Genomic DNA, 16,157 nt, shown 5'->3' with positions numbered 1-16,157 from the left:
AAGTGTTATTCTACCTGAAATTGTTTCTACGACCTTAGTACGATATGGTAGCCCTGGGACCGGCCGCGAAGGACCTAATCCCCCCTAGTCCGTTCATTCTATCAAAAACAATCTGTTAGCAGTCGATGACATTGTAATGCCCGGTGCGCAGAGGGATCCAGCACCACACGGCATGTTGGCTCCTACAGTACTATGCTTCCTCGCGCCCACGGCATGCCGGTCCCTCCCCCCCAAATCTCAATCGCCCACTCACCCACGCATGTACGGCAATATCGTCGCCCGGATTACTATTGATCGAGTACCGTACACCTGCAAGCCATCAGCTCAGTCAGCGATTATCCATTACTCGAGTATACTCGAGTAGGCCAAGGCCGCCATCAATTGGCACTGCTCGCACGGTAGGCTAGGTCCACAATGAGCACCGTTCGCACAAGAAGGATCGACTTGCACTCTGATGAATATAGCCCCAAGCTGTGAAAGGAGTTCTACCCCAGCACCGAATGGTTTCACACAGAAAAAAGCACTGCTTCCCAGAGTACCGGTATTTCCTTTTTTTCCTTGTCCCCTTCCCCACCAGGCTAGCGCGCCTGTTTCGGCGGAGGGGATGTGAAGTTCTCGAACCGCACGACGCGATACAAAACCGTTTGCCCAATTTCCAAGTCCCCTCGACCTCCAACACAAGTTAAGGGACGCGATGGTGCGGTTCTCGAGTCTCAGTTGCGGTCCCAGTCCTGTGCCACCCCCAGCCCCAAAGCAAATTTCAACAACCACGTTAGATCCCGCTCCACGTTGCCCACAATACGAGTAAAGTGAATAAAAAGCAAAGAAAGAGGAGAATGAACCCCCAACCAACCAGGGGCACACTCAACACACTCACTCTCCCCGACGAGCCCAATAAAACCCCAAACCTTTTGCTTTTTTTGTTTGTATTTTAAGAGTCCATTGGAACTCCGGTTTGCCCCACAGGGTGGTGGAGAGCCCAAGGAAGGAGGGGAGCATCTGTAGCCGTGAGGTTTGTAACAGACGCGCATACTGTAGTTCAAAGGTATTTCGCGCATACAGGTAGCGTTTTACTCGTACCGGTATCTGCTTGTTCTACACGTTTTTTTTTCTTTCCCCGTTCTCTCCCACGCGAGTAAAACGGTTTTATTGATGATACGGTGTCGAATAATGTCGTTCAATATCGCAATCTGTAGTTAATATTGACAGACAAGGGTAATACCTTGTCCATGCAGTGCGGTGTTCGTCCGGTGCTATGATAGGAGTCCATCGACCCTCACCATCGCCAAATCCAACCAAGAGGCCCCAACAACAGCAAAGTTTTTTGGAGGAAAGCCCCTCGACAGGATCACTTAAAATTGGCTCCTCTTCATTCAATGAATTCAATTCTCTTGATAGAGCGAGCGCCGGTTGAGAAAGGTGAGCAGGGCATCTTGGAAAAAGTGAACACACATACAAACTATGCCAAGGCGCTTCCCCATTTGTGCCGCAGGAGTGCCTTACGGTACTCCTACGAGTACATCCCTGAATGACACAAGCAAGTATTGACAAGCGAGAAAAGGGCCAGGGGTGAATGAGAGGGTCGGTTCTTGGTGTCCGGCACCATACTGTACTTGTACGGGTACTGGTACTGTACAGTACAATGGAGAAGGTAGCGAACAGTTCAAGCAGGTCTGAACTCCACCCTCGCGAAGAAAAGCCATATCAGCGAAGGGGGCTTTCTCTTTCCATAGGTCGAGCCCAAATTAATACGCCCTTCACATGTCGGCTCTGCATCGCGGATTGTCCACGCGAACTATCATATCGAACGGCAGAATAGGGGGGGGTAGGCTGTGTGGGGGGAAATGGAAGAAATAACTGTGCAGGACACACAGTATGATACCACGAAAAAGTAAAGAAAAAGAACAAAGCCAATTGTGACATGATGACCAGCCTCTCTCCCTTCTCCCCTTCCCCCCTTCGCCCCGTATTCAGACTGCCGGGGTTATAAGTTCCATTCAATTCTCCGTATGGACTTGGTTTCTGACCGTATTCCTTCCTTCCAGGCTACAGTACCCTTAACCGCAAGCGCTGTGAGTGCTAAATCGGCTTTGACAGGAACCTTGTTCTGTCAAAGCTTATTGACCCCCCCGGCTTTGCTGCCTCCACACTTCCCTGAAGGTGCAAGTGCTGTACGAGTACCGACCTTACTTCACCAAGACACATTAGCACCCCGCATCTGGTACGGCAATTTACCGCAATCCAGGAATGGGAAAAAAAGTGTGTGGGAAGAGGGAGCTAGGTTAGGCTATAACAGATCACCACAACCACCGCCCTACTCGTACTTTCATACTCGTACAATCGAGCACTCGACAGTGCTAGTATCATACAAGTAACTCGAATAGTACTCCCCAAAAAGCCTTGACTCCTGCTGTCCAACCCCGACATTGCCGTACTGTACTGTACACTCACCTAAGCAATCATACGATGGCGCTCGCCCCGTTCGTAGCTTTTGCCTAATCGACCCTCACCACCACCAAATCCAGCAAGGAACGGGCTCCAACAACAAAGTTCCCCGAGAAAATCTCTGTATCGGACTGTTCCTCTCCAATTTTGCGAGGGGGCACTTTTGAAGAAGAAGAAAAAGAAAAAAAACTATACACATACAAATTTACGCCAGAGCGCTACTCCTTTTTGTCTGCATTACTAAGCGGGAAAAAACGAGAACAAGGTCAGTTTCTTTGGTGTCCGGCATTGCACTTGCATAAACAACACTTTATGGCATTTCTTTTTTTCTTCTTCCTTCTACGATATCATGCAATATTGCTATTCTGACGAGGGAAACGTGGTCCACACGCTTGGGCAATAAATTTATTCACCGAATGTCACTCGAAGATCGGTAGGTTACCGTGAACTGCAAGTCTTTCCAGGATCAACTGCTCTATCATAAGCATAAAATGCAAGTAGGCGTGAGGCGAGGCACAGCACCTTTACTGGATGCAGATGGGTTCTTTTCCTGGATAGCTCGTGACCTAACGAATGCATCTATTTGACCCAGTGGTCGTTTCTTTCGCGGAGCTGGGTCAAATTTCCCATCGCAAATGCTCATCTACCGTGGTTAACTTGGGTGGGACAAGTTCCGTAAACGAAGAAGGAAGACAAATCGAAGAAACCCCCGCAGTTCAACCCTGCAAACCATGTGGCTCGGATGGGAGAGGAGGAACAGCAAGCTTCCAACTTTTTTCTCCCCAATTTTCACCGACTCGAGATCCGGTGCCGCAGATAGGTTCTTGCAGCATGTTCGAGTCACGCTGTCCCGACAAGGATCAGCCAGAGACGAAATCAATGCCATCACCCATGAACCTACTACCTTATACCCAATCAACGAGTAGTGTTACAAGCAATCGGCTGAAGTTTGGTGGAATCTGACATGGTAAATATCATGCCGGTCCAGACCGGTCCCACGTGGCGTTTCTGATTTTGCAGAAAACCCGCAAATATCCAAGGTCTCTAAGTGCTGTACGCTCTGGCTCTAGCTCAAGTATGGTATCAGCGCGGCGAGAGCGCGTACCGGTGCCGGTATCGTGTTAGCAATGAGAGTGCTATGATAAACACTGTGGTGGTGGTGGCGAGATAAATGAGCAATTTCGGTGGTAGGAAATCCAAGTGATAGAGAGTTATTCCCAATATTAATATCAAATTCTTAGAATCAGTAACTCCCGAGTACTCTGCAAACTCTGAATGGAAAGTCTGTACTTGGTACAGTCCCATCGTGCAATAAATTAACAAAACACTGGTCTTGGATACAAACCCCGCTCTACGGGGGGGGTCCGCCTAGGTACTGTGTTGTAAACCTTACCCATGAACCTCAATAACCAGGTTTCGATACCCCACCTCCCACAAATAATTATCGTTTCCCTCTGATTCCGCGAGTTTCGTGCCCACCCATTAGTCCCACAATCATCTCGGAACACTTCGAAGCAGTGGTACCAGGTTCCCCACTGTCTCCCCAACTATACCAGCTTAACGTCCGAATCCCTTCCGGTTTCCATCCACAAAGAAGGGATTTTTTTTCCTGTAAATTTTGGGGTTTGAATTTTTCTTTTTATATTGCGATTCCAAGATTGAAAATGTAGGTGAGTTAAGCGGAACTTAAGGAAGTCTGCATATGAAATGGAACGGAAAGAGTGCTAGATCCACCACGCCAATCTAGTACGCCCAAATTGCCTAGTTTCGATCGGAAACGTTTCCTTTTTTCAAAGTTGTATTCGGCCGAATACATGAACAGCCTCCATGACGAACGCAACAAAGGACAACACGGGGCAGGAGTCAAAACGTATAGTTTAGTAGTCACGGAATACTGTGGTGCCCCAGAGAGGAATTCAATAGCTGAAGATAAAACAAATCCTGAAACATAGATCACATTTTCCGATTCATTATCTGATAGAATTCGGTTAATGAAAAGAATGCCGCAGATTGGAAGAGGAATGGTCTTCCTACGACGCTGAGGTGTACATATAGCCGCAATATATGTTGTCAATTGGAAGTATCATATTTTTGTAGAATTTGCTTCCCTTGTAGTTCCAATGATGTGATGTCTTGGTAAAGCTGTTCTAACTGACGATGCATGAAGAGGTGAAAAGGAATCGTCCCGTAGTACGGGCAAGACGGGTTCCCACATCTTCTTTGGGTATCTGCTGCGGCGAGGTATCGGGCAGCTGGAATAAAGTTTGTTTCCCGGACGGATGGAGTATGGTGTCTTATACCAACTAGAACTGACAGTATGCCGTCTCTTGTGAACCGAACCTCGTGTCACAAGCCCAAATGGGTGTTCTCTATTGCTTCCTAGTAAAGTTGGTGGGTCGGTTGGGTACCGCTCCAAAATCTCGCAGGCAGAGCTATTGCCGCACTTGCCTTGATGCTTGAGCACCGCACTCAGTTCGGATTCAGAAGTGCGGATATCTTAGCCTGATGATATTTAAGGATTTTGCCTAGTCTCTACTTAGCTCTAGGGGCCGCGGTTGTAGATCCCACCTCGAGCAACTATCCACGAACATGACCTCCGCTACATCTCTCCAATCACCATCTCCGACCCAGCCCTACCGATCCGTCAGTGATCTCTGAGTCCTCGAAAGGCATGCTTAACTATAGATAGAACAATAATCCAAGCCAAGGATGAAGATCTAACGCCCGAGAATAAGTCATACAAACAGAGTTTAGTCCACCGAGAAACGGCGAAGAGAAGGAAAGGAAGAGGGGGGGAGATGACTGAATGAGCTGGAAAGATAATAGGATAGATGCAGGGTGGGGGCTGTTTTCAATGCTGATACCCAGGATTCCGCTCTACTCCTACTTGTAGGTGGGGGAACACGACTACGGCCCTTCCAATGAGGGAATTACGTAAATGCTACGTCCGTAGTGGTAGATAGGGTGATGATTGAGATGCGCCTTCACCCCGCCGGTAGTGATGGCGGTCAATACCGCTCAGTGCACCACTCAGAATACGAATAGGGATAGCGATAACCCAATTCTAGAAGTGGTGATGCCGTCGCAAGTGGCCTCGGTATCCCCGACAGTGTACCGCACTCGAGTAACTTCAGACCCCAGAGATACGTACTCGAGTAGATTGTCACACGCGCTGAGAACTGACTCACTGAATGCGAAAGACCGGCCGATCTTCAGCAGGATAGTTTCAGGGCTTCGGCGTGGCTGATGTCCCACTATCAGACCACTATCAGACCAACGAATATGGTAATATATTGGCCTTTACCAAAGGTGGGTTGCTCCTTTCAGCACAGAAAGGGATCGCAAGAATACTCGTACTGTACCTGTAGAGGGTTTGCGCAATGAGACATAGGTGGTAGGAAAACAGGTTATTTCGAGTTAACCTAAAATTCTTGGAGTACTCAGGTGGTTGGCAAGACTCGGGAGAAGTGCAAAAATGCCTGTTTCCGGGCCCGCGGAATATTGACAGATGCATAGTCTATCATACCACAAGATCGAGTCAACAGCGAATACTGAAAGTCTAGTGAGAATAACTCTTGCTAAGCACTTAATCTATATTCCTAATTTTTAAGTTTGATTTGACGGGAAGAAAAAAATTAGCGGGACCTATTTCGGTAGGCAAGCAATATAAAGTCTATTTGGCCCAGCTCTCTTAATGCTCCCCGCGCTCGACTTTTATCTTGAGTACGATACCTACAGCCCATATTTTCTGTGAAGCACCAAGTTGTCAAACCATTTCCTTGTGCAAAAAGAGCCACCGGCAGGCATTATCGCCGGAGGTTGTTGATCGAAGGTTGTTTTGTGACACTTTTTTAGGTGCTTGTTTTTTATAGATATTCAATCAAGCCCACTACCCCCCACCAACCTTCACGAAAACTCACTCGTGCCACCCATTTCCTCTATAGGTGACCCCTCCGGGTCACACCAGCCGCCGACCCACCCGCTCACCGCCTCCCCCCTTCATCCTTTTCTACAGTATTTCCCTGTTCTCTAACATCCACCTCACCCTAGGCAGGCACCGTAGTTGAGCTACTGGGAACAGCTCGCCCACACAAGATAGCATTGGAATCACTAAAAGGGTCACCTGCTCAAAATCCTGTTATGGGGAAGCTTGTCCGGAGGCCGATTACGATAAGTAGAATAACAACATGCGGATACACTGTAACTGCAATGATAAGGCAAGATTGCCTCCTTGAGTGATTAGCAACCCCGCAAACCACGATAGCCATGGTTTTGTTCCGGGGTTGATCTTGGTTCATGCGTTAGCTTCCCACCATGCGTTCACCCTCCAGCGCTTTCCTCTACTCTGCGAGTTCGAGCATAATCTATCATTCAATTGGTAGAGTACAGGGTATCATATTTCTGGATCTTCATTCTTGTAGCCACAGCTGTCGTACCATACGACTAGAATTACAACTCATAGGCGCATATAAATCTTCGAACCAGAAGAACAAAAGAAAAAAACTCCCCGTAAAAGAGAAAGGAAAGAAAAAGAAAGAAAGAAAGAAATCCCCAACACCGGTCCAGAAAGAAACGAGATTAATTACTATTTTTTTTCCATCCTTGTTATCATCACTCAAACATCTCTCCATGGTCTGTCCCATGCCCGTCCGCGTTCCTTTGCATTCCAAGTCTTGCGTCACCTTGGTGCTCCTGGCTGGGCCCGGCAACGCTGGGTGTGTACCCGAAGCTCGGATCTGTCTGGTCGTCGGCAAGTAATGACTCTGCGCTTGGTTGTGACAGCTGCGGGCGTGGGCGAGTGTAGCTTGTTTGGTTATCGCCTTGAGGCATATAGGATTGTGCGTCCGGATAGGGTAGAGGAAAACCGGCGCTGTGTGGATATGGTTGGGGTGTGTATGGGGTATGGGGGCTGTCTGCTCTTGTTGGTTCGGGATGGTGGGGTAGTTGCGAGGAAAAGGGTCTCGGTGTCCAGGAGTCTTCCATGATGTCTAGTGACCCCATCCTTGGATTTTCGTACATGCGTTCCGTCGGGCTTTGGGGGTCTTCTGTTGCATCTGCGGGAGTGGGATGGTGTACCTGTAACCCTCCGGGTAGTGGCCTCAGATCTGTTATTCCCATTGGTGCGGCATCCCCTGCCAACCCTTGGCTCTCCTTCTTCCGGTTTATAATCTTTTCCACATCCCGATGTCTTTTCCTCCAGCCCCAAAGCATCCATTTTAGTCCCCTTGCTGTTGCACAAATGGTATCCCATGGATTGAACGCATCCAACAGCGTTCCGAAAGCAGATGTCTTCTGCCCAGGACCGCGGTCGAAATCCTTCCATGCAAATGCCCACAAATGGAGGGTGGCAAAAATGATCATTTCAAAGCAAATAAGTAGAGAATTGAATCCAACAGAAATGTCACCTTGAGACATAACCTTACTTGGCTTAATAATCTTAGCCGAGACGAGGAAATCTAACAATATCTTGGCAGACGTTAGCGATGGTGCTAAGGCGTAAAATACGATATGCTCATACCATTTGCCAGAAAGAGAAGAAAATAACTAGTTTTATGCAAAGTAGTTTGAAAAAAGGTCTGTTTGCTGCGAGATCCCGCTTGAGATTAAGGTAAAACGCAATGAGACAGTACATGGCGATTGTCACAGCTATGACATTGAAAATCATGCACCACAAATGCGCGAATGCCGGATGAAGTGATTCTTCACAGTAGTTTCCGGTAGCTTGTGTTGCCGTAGCAATCGCAGTAGTTGCAACTCTAATGAAGATGTATTGAAAAACACCCATCCATATCAGCTGTAAAGGCCATTGTCAGAATGTGCCACATTGGTGGATCAAAGGGTAAGTCGAACGTTAAACCATGTCAAACCGTTCCTGGGTTTTCGTATTTGCCGTTTGTTCATGCATTTATTAATCCACGTTATTGGCCAAGGCCATGGCTTCACATCCATCGATGCAAAGAAATCCTTTTGCCCACGGAGATCCGGTGCGACGTATGCACACAAGAGTGTGAAGAATGATGCGATTGCGAAAGCTTCATAACAATCCTAGTAATAAGTTAGATTTCAGATACCTAAACTGTGACATAAACTATTCTCACCCGTGCGACTTCCCAATATATTGCATGCCAGTACCATACATATGAAAGCCATGAAGTTATAGCATAGATGGGAATCATGAGCAGAATGCGGATAATGCTAACGGGTTCAGTTAGCCGGAGTGTTCGTGAGTGACCCAATAGCAGGACTTACTGTTTCTGTTCATTTGGTTTTGTGTAATGGGCGGCGTGTCGGAATATCAAGAAAAACGAGATGATTGTAGCTATAATAGCGCAGGCCTGTAGACAATGCCTCAAGTCAGTATTTTCCCCGCTTTACTCAACGCGTTTTCAGAGAACGGAGTTGAGCAATCAAAATAAGTAGGAATTGTGAAGTATGTGCATACACCGCATATCATCCATCCTAAGGTATGCAGATTCAAGTTTCCCACGATCTTCTCCGTCTCCCCTAGATTTGCAAACGGTAGCCATGAAATTAGCGATCATGTTCGAGGATCGAGGAAGGGGTATCTGCCAGAAATGACATACAGTGAGTTTCGGACAGGGTCACATTGCAGTGAACCATTGTGAGCGTGAGTCTCGTCACTCGTACGAGATGATGGGGGGAAGATATTTGATCGAAGGCCTATATTGTACTCGTAAAGCGTATAGGAGGAGGAGGCTCTGGCATAGAATTAGGGGAAGGGAACGGTCGGATGCCCAGATAGACACCCGATATCCTGGAGGAGAGCTGACACGAACAGGGTACAGTAAGATTGACAATGACGAAAAGGGTACATCTCGGGCCGCGTGGATTTCTTGGATTAGGTCATAGGGTAATACCGGTGCCGGTATTATATATTCGCTTGAGCCCGTCGAATTTTGCCAGAGGGTTCGTGGCCGGCACAAAATTCGCACCTCCTTACCCGCATTCCCGCCCCGATTGGGGAAACAGCTTGGATAAGAATGGTTTAACTGTGGCTCAGCAGTGGGCGCCACTCCGGGGCTTCGCCACTGAGAGATCACTCCTCATGACTTTAAGGGCCCACACTATGACCCCGTTCGGTTGGCTAGAGAGAGAAAAATGGATATCATAGCTAGTGCTCGAGTACAGTAATATCTATGAAGGGAATATCTTTTTTTTTGGAGGCAATAGAGGCATTCAGCCGGGGTCGAAAAAGTATTTTTCGAGGGCGAAGTTTCGAGTGGGTTTGCCAGATTTGTATGATGATGTGCGAAAAAGGCGTTACACACGCCAAAGCCCTTCAACCCGGACTCGTTTTTCAACCCCGGGGCTGAATGCGTCAACGGTTGCTCTGTTAAGTCACCAAAAGATAAGGATTGTGTCATATCCTGGCATAGCACAACCTTGCATATGGATAAAGATAGTAGCAAGTCATTCTCTCCAAGTAGACTACCGGTACTTGTACACTGCTCTGAAATACTTAGCCAGCGTACGGATAGTCTATGGGACTGAGTGGAGTTTCTGGTGGCAATTAAGATTGATATTGCTGTGTCAATAACCCACGAGCTGTCAGGGGGCGATGTGCTGCAGAAGGCTCTGACAGTTGAGGTGGGCGTGTATTTGCAATTGCTTTGATTAAGTATATTGGGCAAAGGGTAGGGTAATTACTTGTGCTTCTGCTGTTCAGCCTCTTCTTCTTGCTCAGTGTTTTTTTTTCCTTCTTCTTTTCAAAAACGACCTTGAGGTGATTCTCAGAATCAGAAATTTACGCTGCTTCGGCTGGCCACCCATTCAAGCACAATCCATGGGTTGGTGTCTGGTGTCGGATCCATAGATTTGCCCCCCCCCCCCTAATCATAGATTCTCGTGGTATTATCATAACTGAACGGGGCCTAATTCAGTAACGTCAAGCCCTTGAATTCTGTGCTCGAGCAATGACCCGGCGCTCATGGCTACCGGTGGCTTAGAGATCAAATTCCTTATTTTTGACCCGAACCTTTTCTTCCGTTCTCCATGCGGAAAGTTCAGCACCCGCCAATTTTCACCAAGAGAAAACCCAGGAAAGACGCAGTACCGGCGCAGTGCGAAGATCGTATCATACTATCATACTATGCTCGTGCAGCACTGTACGAGTACTTCAGTAATACTCGTAGACCGGACCCCGCTCAGCTAGAGTAGGCGCACCCTCAGCGACGCGCGGTGCTGTCTGGAAAGTAGGCACTAATATTAACCACAATAAGAGATTTTGAATCCCCGCTGCCCTTTTTTTGGGGGGCTGTTCTATCAGATTCAGTCTATGGTTGGAAATTGGAACGGGACCGGCCTTGTCTGTTAACTTAGACTGCAAATAGACTACGGAGCCATCGCAAAATTCCAACCATATTCAAGCCACTTCCCTTGCATTGTTTAGGGCCGAGGATCTGAATGACTAAGGCGGGGGGTGTATTTCTTGGGGTCATAATTATTATGAAAGAATTTACTGTATCCAAATCCGTTGGCCTAGGCATTGTGCGTGGACAAAATTAACCACAATTCAACAGAGGAAAATCTTCGGCGATGACAACCACACTCATCCACCAATCCACTATCATGAAAACCAAAAAAAAAAAATTAAAAGATGTAAATACATAGTAGAAATTAATATTTGGTATACCATCCATCAGCCTTAATAATTGCCTCTATTCTATCCACCATTGATCCAGCTAAAGTATCAAAAACCTTTGGGTCAAGAAGTTCCCAACAATGAGTGATGGCCTCTACTATTGCCTTCTTGACCACATTGACATCACCCTTCATAATATATAGCTCAGGGTAGTGCTTGTGAAGCTTACCTTTCACCAGAGACCAAATATTTTCAATTGGATTGAGATCTGGTGAATAGGCAGGAATTTCTATCAGTGTAATTTCCTGTCCTCTGAGCCATCTCCTAAAAGGCAAGTGAGTCTTAGCATTGTCAATGATAAAAAATACCTCTTCTTCTCCAGCCTTTTCTCTGATATTCTCCCATATCCCTAGAAAGTCATAATGATCATAAACATCAATAATTGACTTCCCAGTAACTCCACCCCTAGCAGAAGAAGGATCAGGAAAAACAGGCAAAAAAAAAACCATGAGTTTGACTATAAAAACAACCAGTCATCATCTGGCTAATCCCTCTCTCCCCTCTCCTAGCCTTAGGTTCAACACAATCCTTATTCCATTTCTCATATAGGTATCTGAAAACCCATTTTCTCCTCTTTCCTCCTCCCCTTTCTACAGCTACCTCATCCCTCCACATTGCCTTCCTTCTCTACATCTCCTTTGTCCAATGCCTATGAGCTAATGCCTATTCCAACCTCTCTTGAGCTAGATTCTCATCCAAATGAACTCTCTCTTGTGCCATCCACTTTCTAAGATGCTTTTTTTCAAGTCTTCTCCTTACTGTCCTACTAGAAACATTGGGAGCAACTTACTCAAGAATAGGTAGTATGGCGATTTTTAAGAGCTTCCTCCACCATAGCATCATCCTATGACTTGGTAGTTTTAGGATGTTTTCCTCTACTCTTATTCTCCTTGTCCTCTTGATGTCCCTTTGCAATTGTGTCTCTGATAGTAGTGTAGGGGATATTAAGGTAGTAGGAAATTTGATGATATCTCATCTGAGGCTCGTATAACTCGAGAATCCTCCCCCTGGTAAACTCAGAGAGATGTGTGGAGGGAATAGGTTTTTTGGCATGACTGTGAAGAATAGGAGGTATAGTTTATTGAAAAAAAGAATTGAGCAGAATGGTTTCTTCTTGGTTGACTTAAAGCAATTTTTTTAGGTACTGTTGAGAGTGCAGGGTGATGAAGAAGGATGGGTTGCCACCAATTGTTGAATCGTGGTTAATTTTGTCAATACACAATAGGTAGCATTAGAGTTCAATTTAGCTCTGCATACTGCAGTTCCAAGAATCAGTAGCTAAACGTCAGTAAAGATGAGTTACTCCGGTGCGATAACGTGAAGTGTCCAAGTCAGTGAAAGGTCAGGCTCTAAACATTCAACCGCCTATGAGGCATATATCTGTCTAATACCCGAGTAGCCTTTTACAGATGCATGGATGATATTCAAATTTGTCCAAGTCGGTTGGCAATAACCTCACATATCCGGGCATTGTGCTGATATCTAGTGCCACAAAGTGGGCAATTCTGCGGGCTACGGCCAATAGTGGTACTTCTGTGGGTCTGAAATTTATGCCTCTGGCTCTGATAGTGACCACGACTAATGAAACTTGTGTCTCTTGTATAAGTTACTGCATCTATCCCTCTAGCGACCTTGTGCATCGGGGGTCTAAGTTCACCGGGTCAGGCGGAGGACATGAATATGCCTCACTTTCCGAGACTGCATCCCTCTTGGGTTTTTGTCATTACGGAGCCTTCCTTCCTAATGACGCAGCCACCAGAAAACCACGATTCTGCCAAAAAATGAGAGGGTCATCGAAGACTAGCTACACACTCCCTTTCTCGACGACCAAGCTGCGAAATTCCTTTACCTATATCGCTAGTACTTCGACGATAACTCCCCTCTTACCAGCTGCCCACTCTTTTCAAACATCTCTTTTTTCGAACCTCCAAGAGGACCATTTCTTTGGGATGCCCTCGATCGTGTCTACCGGCGGTATCCACATGACAACCTCCTCGAAAAATACGAGATGTCGCCAGTTACTCGGCTCATCATTACAGGCGTGAGGATCTTAGGATGCAATTCTGCTAGCGTGCCAATGCACACATCGATCAGCAATTATGCATGAAAATTAAGTGTTGTGCTTTTTCAGTTTGGCAGTGTCTACACGACATCCCGACACTAATTGCCAGGATGCTGCGCCTAGTGTGTGGTAGAACACCCACTCTCGGAGGAAAGTCCTGGGGCTTTAGGTGGAGTTTTTATTCTCTATTTTTTTCTTGATCCGCTGATCCATCTGCTGATAGTCCCCTACTATCGTAAAATCGTGAAATCCACTATCTCTGGTGGCTCTGTAATCCGCGGATTCTGGGTCAAAGGCTCCAAGGAGGATTAACGCCCTTTTGGCGCAGTAAAAATCAGCCCTCAATAGGTGTTTGACCTCATTAACCGGTATTCGTAATTTCGCCAACCTGCCCAGCTAGACATATAGTCATAGAGACGGTGGGTTTTATGCGATTACACGGTATTCCTTTTGCTCCAACGCTGTTTATGGACTGCAATATCATATCATAGGTCCCTATTAGATGTTCCGGACACTTGCGACTCCGGAGTTTAAAAAAGTTGACTGTGATTAAGGTTTAGGTGTCAAAGCACACCTGGAACCTGGTATGGATAGCCAGCGCCTATGGCACGACAAGTCGCCCTCTAAGGAGTCATAGCTACTCACTCGCTTAGACCACTCTTAGATTTTGTTGGACATATCCACACACGTACAGTACATGCCAGTACTGTACACGTCAGCTGAGCTCACTAGCTCTGAAAATTTTCTTCCCATATGATATATCTTCCTTCTTTTCTACCCTCCACTTCTTATTTCTCACTTTATCGAACAATTGACAAACCTCTCCTTTCCTACTACAATTTCCCCTTCATACTTTAAACCTCTTTTCTCCTGTCTCTGTGCAACATCCAGTCTGATCATTTCCCATTTCCAACAGATTGCTGCATTATGACAAGGAGGCGTCGCATGTCGAGCAACTTAGGGTGGATTTCAGAAGAGTTGTGAATTTTTTTCAGCAATATCAAGGCTTCGGTGAGTTGATGTCAGAAACTGATGGGTTGACCATATACTCTCCTATGGTTTCTTACAGAGCCCCCCACCGCCTGCTACAGGATACTACTACTCATCACACCACTTTCCTCTAGGTTGAAATAAGGATCTACAATTTATTTTTTCTTAATTACACACGTATATCCAATCTTGGGGAAGGGGGGGGGTTATAGGGAGCCAAATAGAGTAAAATTTAGACTCTTTTTCAGGATCTCATAGGTCTACGTGTTTTGGCGGACAACACCAGGGCTCGCATGGTAAAGTGGATAATAAAGGCAATTCCCGCGCTCGCAGGAACCCACCTGCTCCAATCGCAAAGCCGAACGCTTAAATACCGGACATAACAAACGTTATTCCAACGTACATCTCTGGATACCCAGCTTTCAGAATCCTTATATGGTTATAGACCTTTAGGTAGACTCCTTTATCGTCCTTAAACTGGTGAGGTCCTTTTTCTTGAAGCGGTGAACGCACCCTGCTTGACCAAAGAGTGGTAGAAGTGGAAGGAGAGATAACCTGGACAATCTCAATCTTGCTTGAATACGATGCTCGTGCCATCGCTGACAAGTGGTTGACAATCTTGGACCCTCAGCTGGTAGCGAAAGGGCTACATGATATCAAAGGATGAAGGGGTAGAACTGCGGTGACTAACACGAGCCTGGTGATGAAGATGTTGATGGCAGCAGGATTCCTGCTACACATGCATTCACACTAGCGGTTTAATATCAAGTACATCAAATCCAACCCCCCCTTTTTTGGGGGGCAACTATCAGCAAAGTTTTTAAACGGCGATAATCAGTAATGCACAAAAAAAACGACTCCGATAGCCAGCATACGACTTTGGGGCAAGTGGGGAAGTTTTTTATTATTATTCTCACCTGACTACCTAACCGGTAAAGGCAGGAGTATATATGAATCACAGCAAAGACATCCTTCTATCTTTCCATCGATCGCCACACATATCTGCTATTGTCTACGCAAGTTCCCCTTTTCTCTGCGTACTTCTATGCTAACAAAAGAAAGACAAGCTCCACAAAGGCTCCCACTGCTCGTAGCCTCCGCTCCGCTCAGTCCCTTTGACTCTTCTATACTACTCCCGACTGATACACCACTTCCTCTCATGCATGCGTTAATCCAAAGCGCATCCCCGAAACCTCTATCCGAGCGAGTGGAACAATATCCTGGGCATGCCGAGCAGCATCTACTTTTAACAGATATCTCGGACCTAGTGGTTCATTAAGCCCATCTGGTATCATCTGGTGCCCATGCTCATGAGGTCGGCGAAGAAGGCAATACAATCACGACCACTCACCCTTGCTGGAGGAGGAAGGCGGTGATGTGGCTGAGATTAGCTAAGCCCCCCACGATACCATGACGACACTACGGGGGAACAGGAGGGTGATATCGGAGTGGCTTCCAATAGTTGTGATCGGTTGTGAGTCTTTCGAGAGATCCCATGCAATGAATGCTAGGGGACGAGATGCTAAGTGGCGGGAAGTTGGGTGCTGCGAGCAGTGAGCCGAGTAGGGTTTTGAGTAGAACTGGTGGGTTTTAGTGTTTTGTAATCAATCTTCAGACTACCGCAGTCGTGAGAATAACTCTCTTTGAGGAAGTAGTGCATTGGCTCTCACTCGGAAACAACGGCAGGAGGGCCAGGGTATGGTGGGATCAGGTGTGGTTCGGAGGAGTATTATATCTTAAACTAATTTGAATATATCTATATTTACCGCAAGATGACTTATTATTACTTGCAAACGCGTAACAGTGAGAGCCATATCCTCCGTTCTGCTAAGCAATTGGATGTAGAAATCTCCATCACATAAGCACCATGGCAGCAGCACTTGAAGACTTTACAGAGATGCGAAGAAACTTACTAAAGTGCCAATGGGGCAAAAGTGCGATAACTTCTTATTCTGCTCAAGCAGCAGGCAGCGGTAATTTAAGTTATTTCCACAGACT

The 16,157-nt window shown here is 46.5% G+C and overlaps 1 protein-coding gene; it reads right to left on the bottom strand.

Moving 5' to 3' along the window:
- Positions 1-6,801: 6,801 nt before the first annotated feature.
- Positions 6,802-9,267, bottom strand: GSTUM_00011638001 (uncharacterized protein). XM_002842034.2 has 7 exons: positions 9,030-9,267; positions 8,888-8,949; positions 8,695-8,780; positions 8,544-8,640; positions 8,296-8,490; positions 7,964-8,239; positions 6,802-7,911 (listed from the first exon to the last, which is right to left on the bottom strand). Exons 1-7 carry the CDS (start codon positions 9,064-9,066, stop codon positions 7,057-7,059), a joined length of 1,608 nt encoding a protein of 535 aa, XP_002842080.1. The 5' UTR covers positions 9,067-9,267; the 3' UTR covers positions 6,802-7,056.
- Between the last annotated feature and the right edge of the window lie 6,890 nt (positions 9,268-16,157).

Source organism: Tuber melanosporum (genome assembly GCF_000151645.1).
Source record: "Tuber melanosporum whole genome shotgun sequence assembly, scaffold_88, strain Mel28".
In the NCBI taxonomy this organism is placed as follows: domain Eukaryota; kingdom Fungi; phylum Ascomycota; class Pezizomycetes; order Pezizales; family Tuberaceae; genus Tuber; species Tuber melanosporum.
Note: the sequence above shows the minus strand (reverse complement) of the source record. Positions and strands in the feature narration are given on the sequence as shown.